The 20,877-nt window shown below is 49.5% G+C and overlaps 1 protein-coding gene across 8 annotated transcripts in view; it reads left to right on the top strand.

Moving 5' to 3' along the window:
* Window positions 1–20,877, top strand: part of LOC144728751 (signal-induced proliferation-associated 1-like protein 1) — a 150,661-nt gene that overhangs the window by 119,496 nt on the left and 10,288 nt on the right. For 5 of the 8 annotated variants that reach the window (XM_078608367.1, XM_078608360.1, XM_078608361.1 and 2 more), the window contains 6 exons: window positions 4,284–4,402; window positions 5,159–5,268; window positions 5,747–6,300; window positions 7,307–7,489; window positions 7,772–7,943; window positions 8,316–8,574. In XM_078608367.1, the coding sequence (XP_078464493.1) occupies window positions 4,284–4,402; window positions 5,159–5,268; window positions 5,747–6,300; window positions 7,307–7,489; window positions 7,772–7,943; window positions 8,316–8,574 (1,397 nt within the window). The remainder of the gene's footprint in view (window positions 1–4,283; window positions 4,403–5,158; window positions 5,269–5,746; window positions 6,301–7,306; window positions 7,490–7,771; window positions 7,944–8,315; window positions 8,575–20,877) is intronic. The other 3 variants (XM_078608366.1, XM_078608365.1, XM_078608362.1) reach the window with 2 other exon arrangements.

Genomic DNA, 20,877 nt, shown 5'->3' with positions numbered 1-20,877 from the left:
CTTTATGTTTGAGTTGTACGCCTTCTGGTGTCATCTGGTCCAACACCAATGGGGACTAGGCTCTAAAGAAAGCCGTCTCGGGTGTGGACCAATCAACTTCAAGGACAGTGCATATTATTATCATTATCAGAGTTGCTTTTTGTTTGCTTTTTTGACTACTTGTGTTGTGGTTATTGCAAACATGATGCCTTGAATAAAGGTGTCAGTTTTGAACCAGTTTAAAAGGGTAAAAACCTACTACTACTGTTATTTTTAAATTGCTTATGTCTAAAAAGTACACCGATAATGGCTATTATTCCCCACAAACTTTGCTTTTCTGACCAAGACAGTGATATTTAGAAATTTAATTATTTTCAATGAGAAACGTATGCATTTGTGTCTTTAGTTCACATAAAGTCCTGGTCACAAAAGCAAAGTTTGTGGGGAATAATAGCCATTTTCTATACTTTTTAGGCATAAGCAATAAAAAAAAATAACACTTAGTACCCAGGGACAAAAATCGTGTTACATAGTGTTATCGTTTGCCCTGGAAGTCGGAGGGCTACGGTTCATACCCTGCTGCGTGCACACTTGCCGTGGACCCAGTGCCCTCGCCTGGCTGTTATGTATGGATTTTATTCATCTTGTCATATTGGATTGGCTTTTTTGTTTAGAAAATTCCATAAAAAGCTGTAAATGCATTCATTGAATTACACTGTAATGAAAGTGGTTTAATCGCGTTTACCGATGCCACACGGTGGGGTGCGCGAGCGGGTGGAGTGGTGCATGAGCGGGTCATGGAGGTCGTGTGTTGTGTATGCGGGAGCTGTAGGATCTAGCAGGGGAAAGAAAGTAATAGCGCACAGTGTGGTAACATCAGGGGCTATGATGACCTCTTCAGCTTGGCTTGAACATTTAATTTATTCTAGATCAGATGTAGGTCTTAAATTAATATTTTTTTCATAATTCCAATTTGTTCAACATTATCTTCCAAGCACATGCTTTCCTATACACAGTTGCTTAATGGTGGAAAAAAAGAAAATGCAATTACCAATCTCCGTTCCCGTAACCTAATTTCACCCGTGACTGTTGGGAATTGGAAATGAGCTAGAAATTCTCCAATGGCAACCTTTAATTATGATTAGATATTTCAAATGTTACTGCTGACAATATATTCCCATGAAAGCAGCCTGAAATTGGCTGAAATAAGCCTCGTGGCTCAATCGGCAATCCGTGCTCTGACACAGCCCGTATGACTTACCACTTCAACCTATCAAAATGTTGTGTTGGGATATTTAAGTCCTCTTTCACTCCACCGGCATCTCCCATTACTTGGGCGGCAGGGTTCGGCGCAGTGATAACATTTGTGGCTCCACAGCAAGAAAGGGTCTGGTTTTGATTCCTGACTCGGGTGTCTTTCTCTGTGTGTGGAGTTTGTAAGTTCTCCCCTGTCATTCCACATGGGTTTAATCTGGGCTCTCTGATTTCCTCCTATAGCTAAAACATAAACATAGAATGTAACTAGCAGTGGCAGAACATTCCAACAATAAAATCTGCTGACAATGTTCCAACATTCGTCAATGTTAGACAAGTGTCTCGATCTGCAAACACTGCCAGGACTCTGCAAACACATGGCAGGACTCTGCAAACACATGGCAGGACTCTGCTGGAAAAAAGTCTTAAGGTTCGGTGAGGCTTTTTTGAGGAGGCAAGCATAATTTTCCGTACTGTATTTCATTTCGATTGGTTGTTATGATTATGGGCTCTTTCAGCCACAAGGCCACCTAGACAATGCATAGATGTTTGGCCTGTTGATGGGGTAATGTGAGACATGCCCTGCTTGTTGGGATATGGTCACGTGGATTAACCAGCCCATGGCGCGCCCTGTGGATAGTTAATCCTGCAACGCAACTGCTTTGCAGCGAAGGTCGTGAAGGAGGGGAGGCTTGGGGCAGCACCAGGCCCAAGATTTGTTCCATCGATTAATTGCAAGCACTACAAAACGCTACTAAAAATAAACCTTTAATTTCTATAAATGAAAACTAGGCTTGCTTCCTTAGTTAATTTACTCTTGAAAATGGAAACATTGCAGTTACATGGAAAGCAGAAGCAGTGAGCGTTAATTTTGTCTGACAAGTGAAGTTTTGTCAGGCAAATGAAGAAGGATCACAACGTGCTTTCCAGACGTTTTTATAAATGGCTGACCTTTAAACTGTTCTGCCTCCGAGTGCTTGTCACAACCCACACAGCTCCCTTGCTCTATTTACGATGGTAATAATAAAGGTTTCAAAATGTCCTTTATTTGTCTAGGACACCATGAACAGAATTGCTGGACTCTATTCATGTTTGTGGACGATTATTTATTTTTTCATCATTCGTGATGCAACTGGAGTGCATGGTAGAGTAAGCAAACTAGTTTATGTGAGGGGATTATGCTTTAGCATCTAGACACACACACAGAGCAGCAACCTGCTGTCTGTACTGCCATCCACTGCCCACCTCATAACCCTATCATATGGTATTCATGTAGTATTTGAGCATATTGGCAGTACACCGGTGTGCGGTATATACAAAACATCACAAGAGTTACTTATTTTCCCACGATTAGTAGCCCCTGTCAGAAAATCTTGCTAGGTGCGTCAAAATCAGTTCTTGTGATGTCACAACAGTCAGAATTTGAATGTTATGAGCAGCTGAACTCGAAGCTTCACCGTCTGTTGCCTTATAGCACCCAGTCTGATGACGATTGGCTGCTCTGTGTTCTAAGGGCAGATTTGACTCGTGCCTTGGTCGGACGGTTCCTCTATTTCCGGAAAAATGTATTGGCAGACGATGGCATCAAAAGATTATGACTCATGTCACACATTCGAATGGGAAAAGAGCTGCTGAATCTAAGGGAACTTCTGATGGCGAGTCAGCAGGTCACTCAAGGACAACAGCGACATTGTCAGACTGTTTGATGAGGACCCCGGTGTGTTATGCTGCACTGGTGTGCTGCCAATACGTCCATTTATAAATGGCAGTTGAGAGGCACGGGCCCGAAGGCCCAACAACACAAAAGCCGTCCGCAACGTCACTTTCGGAGTTGTAGTGGATAGGGGTCGACACGCTCGACATGTTGAATTGAACACAAACTTGGGAGGGAGGGGTGGCAATGCGAAGGGAAGAAGTAGAAAGAGAAACATTTTGACCTGCAGTGTGGCAGTGGTGGTGGTTAAGCACAGCCTGGTGGATGAGACAAAAGAGTCGATGTCTGAAAGACCTCAACATGGGTGGTCAAATGTGGTGATCTGCACGTGGTAGGATGGACAAAGTATGTTTGAATGCAAACCAAGTATTTAATCGGTAAATATTGAACCACTCATTGGCTTAACATTGAAACTTTATGGGTACTAAGTTTATTAATTCCATGTAATATATTCTCTCACACTTTAATTCCTCAAAATTCAACCAACTCTTGTCATTGTTATATAACCTTGTGCCAATCATCGTTGTTGCAGTCAGACCACATTTGTCAGTGGTTGCTCATTTTTGCTAGAGCAGAAACCAGCACACACACAGAAAAAAGGATCCCCCCGTATAGCCTTAACACACTTGAGGCAAGTGCTGTTAGCGAACACCTATGAAGGTTCACTTTGGCCAACACCATGCTGGCCGCCTTTTGTCTCCATAGTGGCGATGTTTATACACAGCACTTGGTACTCATTTGAGGCTGATTCAACCTAGGGGAGGCCCAGGACCAATTCAGATAATCATCACTGGTGTTGGCCATGAGCGGGAATCGAAGACACACACACACAGGACAGACAGAAGCACAAGCGTGCACACAGATGTGGCGCACCCTCTACGAACTTGCTCAGGGAGTTGGACATTGTCGTTGGGAGCGCCGGTCGCGTATCCCACGTGGCTTGTGCTCTAAGGCGTGCGGCTGCTGAAAGGTCAGGCGGGAGCGGCTGCTGTCAGGGCCACGGTGTCGGCTTCCGTCAGGAGCTGACATCGATTGAGCAGGAGCCCACTGTTGTGCAGCGTTCACAGCCCCACGCGGAAATTCGCTTGGCATTTCGCATCAGTTGTGGGAAAGGTTACATCGGCATGTTGTTTCACCGTTTGGTTCCTCCCCCCAGCATCCCTTTTAAAATATTACGGGGGGTGGGGGGGGTGAAACTTTAACATCGATAAGTCAAACCGTTTTCATAAGTGATGAAATACTTGTTTCATTTTGTAGTTTATTTCCGGCACGCAGTTTCAACTGAACACCTTGTTTTTTTATTGTGTTGCTTCTTGTCGTTTGTCCACAATGTCAGGTTTGCGCCCATCCATCCTGCCGAGGTGAATTCGCACGAGCGACAGGGGTCACATGACCACACGGACACCTCCAGACGACACAAGGAGGTGGCCTCGGTCCAGACGAAGCCTTCTGGAGGTAACAAAAGGCGTTCCAGTTTCCGGCGCAATGAGTTTCGCGAGACGCTCGGGTGTTCGTTGCCGCCGAGCGATGACGGCGGCGATGGTTCTGCCAGGTTGGGTGCCTGTCGGGCGAGGTGGCATCGTGATTCCCACGTAGTATGGAACGACGATGCATTGATTGATCAATCGACCCATGATACCACTTCTAGCGTTTATACCACACGCATTGCCATACGAGTGAGAATTATTTACTAATTGCAGGCAGTCTCCAGTTTATGACGGTCCAATTTTACAATGATCCAGATTTACCACATTTATATATTGCCACCATAGATCGATTTACGATGCAGAAAATAGATTTACGACGCATATTTTGACATGACTAAGAACACATTTGAACAGTCGGTGTGGTTTCCGATGTGACTTGGTGTGGAACTTTTGTTTTTCTCAAGTGTTTTTGTGTATTTTTACCTCTTAAACCCTATTAAATATGGCTGATAAAAAGAAAAACACACCGGCAGGTGATGTTTCTACTGTTTATACTGTCTATGGGGCTCCAATTTACGACAGGGTTTCCAGGAACACCTTGTGCCATAAAAGCGGGGACTGCCTGTAGTTACGATTCAGGAAGAAGCCCAGCACTTTGAGCGAAATTCAAACATGCCGATCCAACTGGCGCCACATATCGCAGTTCTGTGAAGTGGAACTGCGAAGCCCTGTGTGGGATTGTAAACGATGAATGGTTATTTTGCCCCCCCCTTCACCATTGCAGTCGACGTGATGTGGGCGAGCGGCATGAGCGGCCGTGGACCCGGCCAGTCGATGCGGCCGGCGCGCCGGGAAGTTGCGTCGACGGCCGACTCGCCTAGCCGGCAGACGCAGGTACGAGGCAGCAATAGCGCCGGCGGCCTGGCTCGGGGACACTGGCAGCATTGTGGGTACACTGGGCAGCACCAGGGCAGCAAGTGTGCGCAGGAAAGCAGATGCACAGGGAATTGTTGTAATGTTCGTTTTAATAGATGTATTTGGTGTGTTTGCAGACAGATCTATTTATTCTTCAAATGAATGTTTTTATTAATTGTTTATTAAAATATTTCACCTGGAAATCCGTTGATGGAACATCTCGTTTGCGAGGGTGTTCATCGAGGGTGTCCATTAAATGTGTTTGTCGAATGGACACACTCAGATGGTGCTTGAACACTTTCAACCTTGTTCAGAAGGCACGAAAAATTAATCAAACGCCGAATCACGATCCACCAATCACGAGCGTTCACCAATATCGTGGAGACTGTGAATCGTCACGCAAGCCTCTTGCGGGCGGCGCGCAGTGAGAGCAGCATCGCTGTTTGTCACCCCACAGGGAACGGACTCGTACTACTCCAGCCCCTCGAGCAGCAACACGCTGTCAAGCACTGCGTCGAGCCGGCACAGCGACGAGCGCTGGTACGGATCGGGCGACCCCCTGGAGCCCGAGGGCGGGGGCGGTGGCGGTGGCGGGGGCGGCGGCACCGGCGGCAGTGGCGGCAGTGGCGGCAGTGGCGGCAGTGGCGGCGGCGCTACCGTGGGTGGCGGAGCGACCGGCGTGGGCCCTGGCCAGGGCCGATCGGGCCACCGTGGCTTTCCACAACACCACCACACCCCGGGCGCATCCACGGACAGCGGCATTGACTTGCCGCCGCCGACATCGTCGCGACCCGGCACCGTGTCGTCGTCTGGAGGCGGGGCGTCATACGCCAGCCCCGCGGGGCGGCCCACACCTACCTCGCAGAGGGGGCCGGCGGGAGACGGCGGTGGCGGCAAAGTGTGGGCTGTCGTTACAGAGGGAGGGCCCCCGTGCATCCGGGAAGTGACTCCAGAGGGGACGAGTGTCACCGAGCTGGACTGGGACATGCAGCACCGCGCCGCTGATTGGCCGTGAGTTTTAAGTTTTATTTCGGTGTCTGTGTCCGCAGTACTCTGCTGATTTGTTTGATTAGCAATTCCCTAATGGCACGGGAACCGTAGTGCGCAGAGAGCTTTGGGAACAGGCGGAATGGCCGTGAGGTTTGATGTTTTTTTACAATGGAAGTGAGACAAGATAAAAAAAAGTCATGAAATCTTTTTTGTTTGTTAAAAACGTAGCTAGTGGATGTGCAGTGCTCTGGCGAGTCATAATGACCATGTCCGAGCAAGGAGATAGCACTGATGACAGTCTGGGATTGAATGCTGTGTTATGTCGGTTCTCGTGTACAGCGAGTTTGTGGTATGAATCTGGTCATCAAGATCTGCATGACAAAGTCATCCTCATATGAAGTTCTTTTTGATCTTGATTTGAAGCTTTCGCGACTGCAGGAATCCATACTGTTTGGCCAGGGCCGATCGGGCCTGCTTCAGCAGTTTTCTTGCTGTGGTTGTCTCGCCTGATGACGATTGCTTGTGTTGCGATCGAAACGTTGTGATCTATTATTTTTTTTACCTACGTGACTTTACCGAAAGAACCAAAGAGTATAAGTTATTTTTCCCTTTATTTTGCCAATTCAAACACCGAGTGCTAACATTTAGATTGTAAAGTGAAGAAATACATTGTGTAGAATGAGAAAAGCTTGTAGATTACAATGTCTCATGAAGCCATCATTTACACTGGAAAATAGGCAGTGATAGCCACCTGTGCCATGAGGGCTCTGCACTGGCTTGGCTCCGGGTGTAGCAGTGGAAAAAGGGGTGCAATAGTCACCCATTTTTAAAATATTAAAGCTTTTATTAAACAAAGCACGAGCTTGATAAAGCCAGTTGCGCGATCCAGTTGGAGGGTATCTCGCCGCAAGAAGCGATCCTGTCGCAAATGAGCTGTGTGCCGGATTAGGGGGGCAGGGTCCGCTGCCGCTGTCATCCGCCTCTAATTCTTCATTTCGCCATCATCCCCAATGTGTCCCCTGTGCAGGCCATCCACCGTCGCCCACAACCACAGCAAGAGTTCGTCGTCTGACAGCTCCCGCTCCACGCTGGTGGCGCCCGCACAGCAGCCACCTGCGCCGTCAGGTAGCACAAAGGTCCCCACGTCCCGCAAGGCTTCGCCGGGGCAGCACCAGACCTCGAGGTTGCCCAGCGACAAGGACGGGCGAAGGTGAGCAACGTCGCCAACTGCTGATTCTCTCCCGCTCTTTGAATCCGTTTGTGCACTTGCGTATCTCGCGGGCTGTGTTTCTGTCTTGGTCCCTGTATACGTGCGCCTATGTTCCGACTCTCCCTTCAAATTTCTCTGTCCCATGTATCTTTGTCGCACCGTTTAATTGTGGTGTCCCCCGCGTTGCGTCATTTTGCATTCTAACCCTCTCTGTGTATGTGTCTGTCCATTCCCGCCCGTGCGTCTCATCTCCCCTCCCACCCCCCCAACCCATCCGCCAAGGAGGCTGCAGTGCGAGGCGGGGGCTCTGAGTAAGACACGGCTGCGTGCGTCCGTGCGTGACCTGAGGTCGCCGAAGCGCGCCCCGGCACAGTCCAAGGTGGTGGAGGATCTGCTGAAGCTCATCGCCCCCGAGAGCCCCGCGCCCTCGCCCTGCCCAGAAAAAGAGCGACGGGTGAGGATCGGCTGGACCCCCCCGTGAGGATGGGGTGCACACGCCACTGCCATCATCATCAACAGCGTTGTGATACATATCGTCATCATAATCGCCATAGCTACAGCTACATTTGCCATCGTTTTATTGAATGTAATCATCACTACTACCACCGTCACCACCATGACCACCATTGTAATCTCTTTCATCAATACCAAAACTTAAACATCACCAACAACATCATCATCACCCTCACCATCCCTACTGTAACAACTCAACCTCGCCCATCTCCGAATCTACCGATCCACCGCTAAGCTAATATCACCACCACCGTCCGTCACAATGAACTCAACCTCCTCCGTGTTACCGTCCCCGCCCTCCCCCTTCGTGCAGCTGTCCCTGCCACGCAGCCCGCTGACTCCCCCACTGGGACGCCCATTGCATCGCACGTTGTCGGACGAGAGCATCTGCAGCGGGCGGCGCAACCCGACGCTGGCCGGCGCGCGCGAGTACGGCGGTGTTGAGTTGAGTGCGTCGAGCGAGGGCTTCTACCTCCACCACCAGCACCACAGTGGCGGGTCACTCACACCGCCAACAGCACCACAGCGACGCTCCATGCCGCCGCTCACGCTCGACAGCCCCCAGAGGATGGGTGAGGGCGTGCGCGCGTGTGAGCGCGTGCGTGTGTGTGTGATTGAGATTGAAAGTGTGTGTGTGTGATTGAGATTGAAAGTGTGTGTGTGTGTGATTGAGATTGAAAGTGTGTGTGTGTGAAGGTAGGTGCTATATGTATCTCGGTGTTTATTAGTGTGCGTTAATATCGCCTTTCTTGATCGTTTTTTTTATTGTTTAACGTTTTTCTCGGTGGTTTGTTTTAGCGTGCTTTTTTTCGACAGCGTGCATGTCCAGCACCTGTATGATTAGTGTCTGTGTATTATCTGTGTCCTCGTGTCTTGTGTGTTTGTGTATCTGTGTGCGTGTGTTCTTGTCTGTTTATAAATAGCGTGGTGTACTGTAGCGTGAGGTGTACTGTAGCGTTGTGTACTGTAGAGCTGTGTCCTGTAGCGTGTGTACTGTACCGTGGTGTACTGTGGTGTGTGTACTGTAGAGGGGGGGGTACTGTAGAGGGGGGTGTACTGTAGTCTATGGTGCACTGTGGCTTGTATTGCATCGTGTGTAGTGCACTTCAGAGCGTACAGTGCGGCGCAGGTGGTGGACGTGTGGTAGAGGCTGTGTGTGTGGTGCGGGCTATGTGTGTGTGTGGGACGTGTTTGTGTGATTGGCGGATTTGTATGTCGTTACTTTTTTAGGGGAAAGAACGGTGATCCAATCTCCAACCCCCAGGAACAGGTTTGCAGATTTGCTGAGCATATCTGTGAATTCTTGGAGGATGGGAAATTCCTCAGGCAGAAAACATCATGGGGAAAAGTGTGGATGACCGTGCAGAGGCTGCCGTGCCACAAATATTGGAAGAAGTAGTCACCCCCTGTGAGTGGCTGGCTGATGTGACATCTGTTGAGGAAGTCCTGAAGGCGATCTAGAGTCTGAGACCAGGAAAAGCACCGGGCAGAGATGATCTCCCAAGCGAAATGCTGAGGGAGGGTGGTGTTTGTGAACAGACTGCCCTACTCGACATCACAATAACATACTCTTTGGTTCTTTCGGTAAGTCACGTAGGTAGAAATAAAAAAAAAAAATCACGACGTTTCGATAGCAACACAAGCCATCGTCTTCAGGTCAAAATCGCGACAGCCGCGATGTCTGCTGGGAGCAGCACGATGTGTGCTGCCTTGTGAAGAGAAGCTGTTACCAGAAAGAGTTTATATTACCTTGTGGTCGCGGTCAAGGGATGGCTCCCTATTAGCCAACCATGTTATGTATGCCATTGATCTGGTAATTGCTGCTCACTCAGAGGAGGAGTTGGAGGCGCTGCTGCTGAACCTGGAGCGTGCCACTAACAGTTGGGGCCTTACTATCAGCCCCACCAAAACTAAGCACCTATCCTGGGTATTTTCTGCCACCAAACACTTTACTCCCTCAGCTCCCCATTGATGGTGGAGCAGTTGTGGAGAGAGTGGAGAGTTTCCCATACCTGGGCAGTGGCTTATGACCGCAGAGGTCTCACTCCAAATCAGTCGGTCAGCATTCTCTTTTCATCGGCTGCGTAATGCTGTCTGGAAGCTACCTGGTCTGTCTCTCCGCATGAAGCTTCGGGTCTTCTTAGCCACAGTCATGCCATCCCTTCTCTACACTTGCAAAATGTGGACCCCCCCTAATGGAACATTTTCGCTGGTTAGAAACATTCATACTGCCATGCCTACTATCTATCCTGGGTTTAACCAGGCTGGATTGTGTAAGGCAGCAGTCCCCAACCTTTTTGGCACTAGGGACCGGTTTCGTGGAAGACAATTTTTTCACGGACCGGGGGGGGGGTGTTCATCATTGGGTCTTTTCCCCTTTTCCAAGAAGCTCTCCAGCGACGTTTGTTTTTTACTCTTTTTGGCTAGGGGTTAGAGCTTGTGGGCTTACCAAAACTGTGACTGAGACAAGTGCGCAGTGTGGGAAAGAGGCGTGGATGGAAGTGGTAAATAATAAAATAATGGGGCGGGCCACGCGCGGACTCACCGCTCACCTCCTGCTGTGCGGCCCGGTTCCTAACAGGCCATGTCCCGGTACCGGTCCGCGGCCCGGGGGTTGGGGACCCCTGGTGTAAGGAGTTCACAAATCCTTGAAAGATCTGGACACATTCCCATGAGTGAGCTCCTCTGGCAGGCAAGGCTTTGTTGGCTGGGTTATGTTACCCACATGCCCAGCCACCACATGCCCAAGCAGTTTCTGTTTGGCCGCATAGAGGTGGCTAAACGGGCACGACATGGGCTGGAGTAGAGGTGGAGTGATGTGGTACGGGAGGATGTGGAACTGAGAAGATGAGTGGATTTGCCGATGACTTGTACCAGCGGTGTCAAGATTGGCCTCTATGGAGGAGGCTCGTGAAGGACGCTGCTACTGGGTAATTGGAGGCAGTCACCCTCCAGCAACAATGGAGGGCAGAGAAGCAACACTCACAACAATGAGCAGAGGGCCAGATGGCTAAAATGCAGAAAGTTGGCACAGTAGGGGACACAGCTGGTGCATCCACCAGTCATCTCAGTCATCGAACCCATGGCACCTGGTTCTGTCCTGAGACCTGTCAGTGAGCCTTCGACACTTCACGTGGCCTCAAAGTGCACCTGGCCTGGCACAGGCGCCGTGGTGACGTCACCGTCATCTGGTGGCGAATGGCGGGTATTGGTGTGTGGGTGTAGTGCAGCTCTGGAGCCGCATGTGGCTCTTTAAGGACTACTTCGTAACATTATTTATGAAGGAACACCGTCTCTCGTATTAATTCAAATGCTTTGTTGCTCTTGAAATATAGAGGTTTTTTTACCGAATAAAAAAAAAAGCCTTTTCTTGTTATTTTGGTTGCCAACCCATGGTGTAGTGGCTGCGGGGAACAGGAGTGCAGCAGTTAGCACATTGCGCTACAAACCTGGCAACTAAAGTTCAATTATCTTAACTGGTCCTGGGCCTTCCCTAGGTTGACTCAAACTCAAAATGAGTACCTGTTACGATGCGTAAACATTGCTACGAAGCAGCAGTGTAGTGCTTAGCATGCTGCATGATGAACCCGGTGACTTGAGTTCGGTCACAGCCAACATCAGCAATTATTATATGGACCTGCCCTGGGCCTCTCCTAGGTCGACTCGACCTCAAGAGTACCTCGTGCAATGTGGAAACATTGCTACTGGGGAGACAAAGGTGGCCAGGCATAGTGCTGACCACCAATCCTCCGAACTTCATGAGGTGCTCCCTAACAGCACTTGCTCCAACAGTTTATAAAATATATACGGGGGATCTTTGAATGTAGACAAAGACCCCCCATGTAGCCCACACACCATTTTCAGGCAAAGTGCTTTCCGTGAGTACGTATTAAGGCCGGCATAGCGCATGAGGTGGTGGTGCGGCCACAGCATACCTTGTCACCTTTAACACTGCACTAGTTATCCATTTAAGGCCCAGTCAACATAGGAGAGGCCCAAGAGCGGTTCAGATATCTGCCACCAATTTTGCTCACTCGTGTAAATTGTACTCGGGTCACCAGTTCATAAGCGCAGTGCACTAACCACTGCTCCCCAGTGGTAAGGAAGGGGATCAGAATATGAGTGACTATATTGGTTTTCGCGAGCAAGTCAATGTGTGAGTGCGTGTAAAAATGAACGTGTGGTTGAGAGGTTGAGTGAGGGAGCGGGCGAGTGCGCAGGTGGGCGAACGTGGGGGTGCAGGTAACCTTGTTGGGCCATACTCTTAGTTCTTTCGGTAAAGTCACGTAGGTAAAATTAATAAAAATAAAACAATAAAAATCACGACGTTTCGGAGGCAACACAAGCTTCCGTCTTCAGGTGAAACCGTCACAGCAAAATATCTGTACCTTATATAGTGGTTAAGGGGGGAGGAGCCAGGAAGGGCAGCGGGGGAGGAGGGGTTGTGAAGTGGTCAATTACTGCTTTTGTTATACTGCTGGGTGGGTAAATGAATTAGATACGATTAAGCCGCTCTTTGTTATGCTGTTTATGCGCAAGTCACTGTGGGATGAATGGACTCGTGGTCAGGGACGTGTTGCGCAAGTAACTGTGGATGTACATAATAGAAAAGGGGCGAAAATGCCCATGTTTATACCAGTGTTGGCTGACGAAGATTCCAAAGAACACAGGATGAGATGTTACTATCCTTTGTGCAAGCACTTCCAAGAGTTCATGAACAGTGAGCCTGGTGAAATTTGGGGAGCGCATCGTCAGTAGTGAACCTTTGGTTCCTAGGGTGTTTCGGCCTTTCATACTATACACCCACCCCAAAGGCGGCCAGCGACAGGGTGATCAATCCTACGCTTGCGTCCCATTCCCAATTAGTCATAGGAGTTGCCTTGTTGTTGATAACCTACATCCCATGGGACTATGCATGGCAGGGGCGTCCTCCTCCCTGAGTCAAGCATTGTTGACTGCATACCTCCTGGGCCTCTCACTTTGGGGCCCAGCTGGGGTCTTTCCTCTTCATCCAGAGCCACTGACTGCTGCCTTCTGCCGCCTCCGATACAGCTCTGATTGCCGAACGCTGGCTCTGGCCCTTAATTCCCAGGTCTCGAAGCAGTCTGGTTGTAGATGTTGCCACAAAACCTCTGCAGCCCACCTCCACTGGTCGGACTTCTGTGTTCCAGCCATGATGCCGTGCTTCGGCTGCTAGATCGGCATAGCGCAGATGTTTTCGTTCATAAGCCTCATCTACTGAGTCCTCCCAGGGTACTGTGAGCTCAATGATGAAGACCTTCTTGAGCGAACGGGACCAGAGCACCATGTCAGGTCTTAGGGTGGTGGTTGCGATCTCCGGAGGAAACACAAGTTGCCGGCCAATGTCGGCTAGCATTTTCCAGTCGCGGGCCAAGCGCAGCTGGTCTCGCTCTATTGGTGTAGAGCCGCTCTTTGGTGGTTTAGCCCCTTCGCGGACAAAGGTCGTCCGTAAGGGGTGTGATGCTGCTGGGGGTGGTAGGGAGTTGGTGGCAGCTCGCTTGTCCTCCAGGGCGGACGCAAGGTTTTTAAGGAGTTGGTTGTGACGCCAAGTGTAGCGTCCTTGGGTGAGGCTTGTTTTATACCCTGTGAGAATGTGCCTGAGGTTGGCTGGCATGGAACAGAGGGCACAGTCCGGATCTTCACCATACCATTGGTGAAGATTAACTGGTGTTGGAAGGACGTCATATGTTGCTCTGATGGAAAAGCTCAACCGCCTCGCTTCCATGGCCCACAGCTCCTTCCAGCTGATCTTCCTCTTCTCCACACTGTCCCATCGAGTCCACTGTCCCTGTTTGGCAAGAGAGACTGCCTTGGCCCACCTTGCAGCCTCCTCCTGATGGCGTACTTCCTGCACTACCTTCTTCCGCCGCTCTGGTGCAGTGGCCTTACTCCAAGCAGCACGGCTAGTTAGCCCAAGGCCTCCTCTCCCTTGCTGAACATGACCCACAATGTCAGCATGTCTGAGGGCTGCTGTTGCCTCCTGGACTGCTTTTCTTGGCCTCCATTTGCGCCCAGTTGCCAAGGTCGGCGCGTTGTTGCTCACCACTGGGTCTCGAGATTCATTCAGTGTCATCTGGAGCCTGGTTTTTGCACACTTGAATTCCTCGGTTAGACTGGTGAGGGGCAGCATGAGGACACCATTTCCATAGAGGCCTATGGTGGTAAGGCATCGTGGAACTCCGAGCCACTTCTTTAAGTAGCTCGTGACTCCTCTTTCCATCTTCTCCACTGTTGAGATTGGAACCTCATACACTGCTAGGGGCCACAACACCCGGGGTAGGAGACCAAACTGCAGACACCAGGCCTTTAACTTTCCAGGTAGCTGGGTGTTGTCGATGGACTGTAGGCTACTACTGATGTCTTTGCGCAGCTGTTGCACCTGGTCTTTGTCCTTCAGGCTTGCATCATACCACCTTCCAAGGCGTTTTACCGGCTGCTCAGACACTGTTGGGATTTGGTCATCTCCGATGAAGAATTTCAGGTCACAGAGTACTCCCTTCACAATCGAGATGCTGCGTGACTTGGATGGTTTAATCTTCATACGGGCCCAGCTGATGTTCTCCTCGAGTTTTCTGAGCAGTCTCCTGGTGCATGGGACAGTGGTGGTCAATGTTGTAATGTCGTCCATGTAGGCTCTGAGTGGAGGGAGGCGAAAACCAGAGTCGACTCGCTGTCCACCAGCAACCCATTTTGAGGATCTGATGATAACCTCCATTTCCATTATGAATGCCAATGGAGAAATGGTACATCCCGCCATTATACCTACATTCAGGCATTGCCATGAGGTGGTGAACTCTGAGGTGGTGAAGCAGAACTGCAGATCCTGTAAATATGACTTCACCAGGGTTGTGATGGTGTCCGGTATGTGGAAGAATCTGAAGGCAGACCACAGGAGTTCATGGGGCACAGAGCCAAATGCATTGGCGAGGTCGAGGAAGACTACATGGGGGTCCCTTTTCTCCACCTTGGCCATTTGGATCTGGTGCCAGATCATGCTGGAATGTTCCAAGCAGCCAGAGAACCCTGATATTCCTGCCTTCTGTACAGATGTATCGACGTACGCATTCCTTTGCAGGTACTCGGCCATCCTCTGGGCAATGACCCTAAAGAAGATTTTACCCTCGACATTCAGTAAGGAGATTGGGCGGAATTGGCTGATGTTCACTGCATCCTTCTCCTTAGGGATCAGGACCCCGCCTGCCCTACGCCACACTTTGGGTATTATCTTCTTTTGCCAAGCTGTTCTCATAAGCCTCCAGAGGAACCTCAGGACGTCTGGTGCGTTCTTATACACTTTGTACGGGACTCCATTTGGCCCCGGGGCTGATGCTGTTCTTGCCCTTCGAACTGTGTTTTCCACCTCTTTCCATGTCGGAGGGCTGGTCTCAATATGATGTTCCGGGGGTTCAATGGGTGGGATAGCTGATGGGATGGCCAGATGTTCATGTCGCTTTGAGTCAAAGTTTGTTGTTCTCAGGTGGTCTTCTAGGTCTTTCTTTGTTGTTTTTAGAACTCCACTTTTTTCCTTTGTGAAGAGACTTTTAAGGAACTTGAAGGGATCTTTATAGAATCGAGTTCTAGTTTGTTCTTTCTTCCTTCTGCGTTTCCATAGGTTCTCTGCTCTATGGAGGGATGCCAACCGGGTTTTGATGTCAGCGTGAAGTGCCTCTATGCCCTCCTTTTCCACTTCCGAGGCTTTCTTCCACTGTTTCTTAAGCTGTCTCCTTTCTTGAACGAGTCGCTTGATTTCTTGTTGCCTCCTGGAAACTGGTGGGGTTGGAACCTTTCTCCCACCTGTTGCCTCTTGCACTCCAAAGCTTTCTGCCCCGTACTCATAGATGATGTCCCCCATCCTCTCCAACTTCTTCTCCACTGTGCCTCGAAGTTTCTCGAGGGTCAAGGTAAGGTCAGTATTCACTGTTTCCCACAACTTCTTGTCACTGGCGCCAGGCCACTTCACATACGGTCTGTGCCCTGGTAGTCTCCTCTCGACTGCAGGTCTGGGAGGCTGGGTGAGTTCCACTCCTGTTGTTGGTTCCAACTCAGTTGTTACTTCGGTGCTTGAGTTTACGTCCTCCATGACAGTGGTACTGATGCACTGCAAACTATGGTTTGCGTCCAGTTGCTGTGCTTCATTCGACTGATTTGATCGCTTTCGCAGAAAGTAATCAATGCGAGGCCTCTGTCTCTCTTTACCCAAACACCCCTTCTTCCCCTGGTGGATCCTCAACCCATGGTGTGATGTAACTTTCCTCCAACCACAGACACATACCTGCATCTGTTTGTGGCCTGCTGTTGCAGCGGAACTTGTGACAGTTGCTGTGGTGTTCTCTCGTGCTGTGCTCTCATTACTCGTAGTCGTTTCCGGTCCAGTCGTTACCATGTTGTCAGTCGATGAGTCATCTTCCACCCCCGCTCTCGCAGACTCTAGGGGTATTCTCGTATGTTGACTTTCTGTAACTAAAGCGGGTGTTTCCAACATACTGCGAAGCATGGGAAACTACAGAAATGGGAAGCTAACCCATGACTGTCCCAGTGGAGTCTATTCCCTCCTGTCAGCCGTCTCTCCGTGCCGCCACAAGGACTTTCCCCTGTTGTCAGCTTATCTTTCTCAGCAGTCACTGGACAAGTCCAGATATTCAGATTCCAAAGAACACAGGATGAGATGTTACTATCCTTTGTGCAAGCACTTCAAAGAGTTCATGAACAGTGAGCCTGGTGAAATTTGTGGAGCGCATCGTCAGTAGTGAACCTTTGGTTCCTAGGGTGTTTCGGCCTTTCATACTATACACCCTCCCCAAAGGCGGCCAGCGACAGGGTGATCAATCCTACGCTTGCGTCCCATTCCCAATTAGTCATAGGAGTTGCCTTGTTGTTGATAGCCAACATCCCATGGGACTATGCATGGCAGGGGCGTCCTCCTCCCTGAGTCAAGCATTGTTGACTGCATACCTCCTGGCCCTCTCACTTTGGGGCCCAGCTGGGGTCTTTCCTCTTCATCCAGAGCCACTGACTGCTGCCTTCTGCCGCCTCCGATACAGCTCTGATTGCCGAACGCTGGCTCTGGCCCTTAATTCCCAGGTCTCGAAGCAGTCTGGTTGTAGATGTTGCCACAAAACCTCTGCAGCCCACCTCCACTGGTCGGACTTCTGTGTTCCAGCCATGATGCCGTGCTTCGGCAGCTAGATCGGCATAGCGCAGATGTTTTCGCTCATAAGCCTCATCTACTGAGTCCTCCCAGGGTACTGTGAGCTCAATGATAAAGACCTTCTTGAGCGAACGGGACCAGAGCACCATGTCAGGTCTTAGGGTGGTGGTTGCGATCTCCGGAGGAAACACAAGTTGCCGGCCAATGTCAGCTAGCATTTTCCAGTCGCGGGCCAAGCGCAGCTGGTCTCGCTCTATTGGTGTAGAGCCGCTCTTTGGTGGTTTAGCCCCTTCGCGGACAAAGGTCGTCCGTAAGGGGTGTGATGCTGCTGGGGGTGGTAGGGAGTTGGTGGCAGCTCGCTTGTCCTCCAGGGCGGACGCAAGGTTTTTAAGGACTTGGTTGTGACGCCAAGTGTAGCGTCCTTGGGTGAGGCTTGTTTTACACCCTGTGAGAATGTGCCTGAGGTTGGCTGGCATGGAACAGAGGGCACAGTCCGGATCTTCACCATACCATTGGTGAAGATTAACTGGTGTTGGAAGGACGTCATATGTTGCTCTGATGGAAAAGCTCAACCGCCTCGCTTCCATGGCCCACAGATCCTTCCAGCTGATCTTCCTCTTCTCCACACTGTCCCATCGAGTCCACTGTCCCTGTTTGGCAAGAGAGACTGCCTTGGCCCACCTTGCAGCCTCCTCCTGATGGCGTACTTCCTGCACTACCATCTTTCGCCGCTCTGGTGCAGTGGCCTTACTCCAAGCAGCATGGCTAGTTAGCCCAAGGCCTCCTCTCCCTTGCTGAACATGACCCACAATGTCAGCATGTCTGAGGGCTGCTGTTGCCTCCTGGACTGTGGATGTGCATAATAGAAAAGGGTCGGAAATGCCCATGTTTATACCAGTGTTGGCTGACAATAAAGAGTACTGTTAAACGTTAGGGATGTTAACACTCGGTGAAGTAAAATAGTGCCCGTCAGATAAGATGGTCCAAAAATGTGTAATTAAATCTTTTTTGCATGGTTGATAACATCTTTCCAATGATTACTAAGTTTGTACCCATCATCACAGTTGAAATTATGTCTGTGTTTGTATATCTGAATGGCTTCGTGTACAAACCTTTGATGGTAGCCAGACGGCTTGCAGAGCACCTTAGTCTCGGAGAAAACAATCTCATGAGAGCCCACCGAGTTGTAGCAATGATCGGCAACGGCGGACGACTCAATTTTGCCGTGTTTCAAATCTGACTTGTGCTCGCGGACACGATCAGAGACATGACGTTTCGTTTCTCCAATGTAACAGTCACCACAGCTGCAACTCAGTTTATAGACTCCAGGGTATTGCAAGTCAGGGATGACATCCTTCACAGATGGAATTAGATCACGGATTTTATGTACTGTACTGAATCGGACTTGGATCTACTGTTTGTTTAGAATTTTGGAGATCTTTTTGGTCACGCCTGCTATGTATGGTAACGTGACAGTTTTGATCGGAGTTTCAAGTGGCTGTTTCTGTATGGTGGGAGAAACAGCTTGGCGGATGGTGCGTTCAGAGTATCCGTTCATCCTGAGGGCCTGATGTACATGTCTCAATTTACTGGCCAGGTGGTGTTGGTCATAAATGCCATGAGCTCTGTGGTATAGCGTTTTGATGAGAGAATTATTTTGAGATGGGTGGTGGTGAGAATCCGGTTTCAAGTAGGAATCTGTGTGGGTGGCTTTCCTGTTAACAGAATGTCCCAAGGATCCGTCAGGTCTCCTCTCCAACAGAATATCTAAGAATGGTAGTTTGCCATCTTTCTCCACTTCCATGGTGAATCTGATGGATGGATGTCTGGAATTGATGTGGTCCAAGAAGTGGTTCAATGCTGGGAGGCCATGTGGCCAAATGACGAAAGTGTCATCCACATACCTCTTCCACAGGGAAGGACGCAGGGTGGATGTCTGATCGTGTCCGCGAGCACAAGTCAGATTTGAAACACGGCAAAATTGAGTCGTCCGCCGTTGCCGATCATTGCTACAACTTGGTGGGCTCTCATGAGATTGTTTTCTCCGAGACTAAGGTGCTCTGCAAGCCTTCTGGCTACCATCAAAGGTTTGTACACGAAGCCATTCAGATATACAAACGTTATACCACAGAGCTCATGGCATATTGCCGATCATTGCTACAACTCGGTGGGCTCTCATGAGATTGTTTTCTCCGAGACTAAGGTGCTCTGCAAGCCTTCTGGCTACCATAAAAGGTTTGTACACGAAGCCATTCAGATATACAAACACAGACATAATTTCAACCGTGATGATAGGTACAAACTTAGTAATCATTGGAAAGATGTTTTCAACCATGCAAAAAAGATTTAATTACACATTTTTGGACCATCTTATCTGGCGGGCACTATTTTACTTCACCGAGTGTTAACATCCCTAACGTTTAACAGTACTCTTTATTGTCAGCCAACACTGGTATAAACATGGGCATTTCCGACCCTTTTCTATTATGCACATCCACAGTTACTTGCGCAACACGTCCCTGACCACGAGTTCATTCATCCCACAGTTACTTGCGCATAAACAGCATAACAAAGAGCGGCTTAATCGTATCTAATTCATTTACCCACCCATCAGTATAACAAAAGCAGTAATTGACCACTTCACAACCCCTCCTCCCCCGCTGCCCTTCCTGGCTCCTTCCCCCCTTAACCACTATATAAGGTAGAGATATTTTGCTGTGACGGTTTCACCTGAAGACGGAAGCTTGTGTTGCCTCTGAAACGTCGTGATTTTTATTGTTTTATTTTTATTAATTTTACCTACGTGACTTTACCGAAAGAGCTAAGAGTATGAATCCTTGCAGTCACGAAAGCTTCAAATCTAGAACTTGTTGGGCCACTCGGGCAAAGGACTGCATGGGTGACTGGCGAGCGAGTTTATATATTTACACGATCTAACCCAAAAAAACTGTATTATGGATGATATTGGTCGCGGATGCCTACATGTTAAACTGAGTTGGTAGGCGGTCGTGCACCGTGGCTGGTGGGTGTACTTTAGCGATGTGGCCCAGCGAACGAGGTGTGTGCTGGTCTGCCGCGGCGCAGAGTGCCGTCTTCCCCGCATGGCCGCTCCCGTAATTAAGGGCACCACATCCGCCTGCAGCGCCATCTGTCCTTGAAAACAACCGCATTGATTCAGAAACTACAGAGGGCACACAGAGCGCCATGGTGGCGAGATTTTAACTACCTCACCTGGTATACAGGAGGTCGTGAGTTCGATCTCGACCCTAACGCCTGTATATTTGGAATTTGCATGTTCTCTCGGTGGTCGTGTGGATTTTTCTCTAGGTCCTCTGATTTTTCCTTCCACATTTAGAATCAACATGCATTTCGTGTATTTAGCTGTTATAAATATCCACGTGATAAGCGACTTCGTTGAGCTATCATTTGTGGCCAGGTCACTTTTGAAAATGACCTATGTAGCTCAGTGGGCCTTACCTGGTAAATTCAAAATAGCAGACGTTTCACGGTGAACAGTTGCATTTTTGTTCATGCTTAAGTCACCTGTAATGAACAACAATTATGATGCCCCTTTGCCAAACCACTGCTGGATTAAGGTAGTGGGGGGCAGGATCAGTTCAAAGATTGCTCGCCCACTCATATTTGGGCTCAATTCGCAGGGCTCGCAGCAGGATGTCCTTCCACCAAGCGACTGTCTCCCCCATGT

Source organism: Lampetra planeri, chromosome 30 (assembly GCF_965212315.1).
Source record: "Lampetra planeri chromosome 30, kcLamPlan1.2.h2, whole genome shotgun sequence".
NCBI lineage: Eukaryota > Metazoa > Chordata > Hyperoartia > Petromyzontiformes > Petromyzontidae > Lampetra > Lampetra planeri.
The sequence above is the reverse complement of the archived record's forward strand: the minus strand, read 5'-3'. Positions and strand labels throughout refer to the sequence as shown.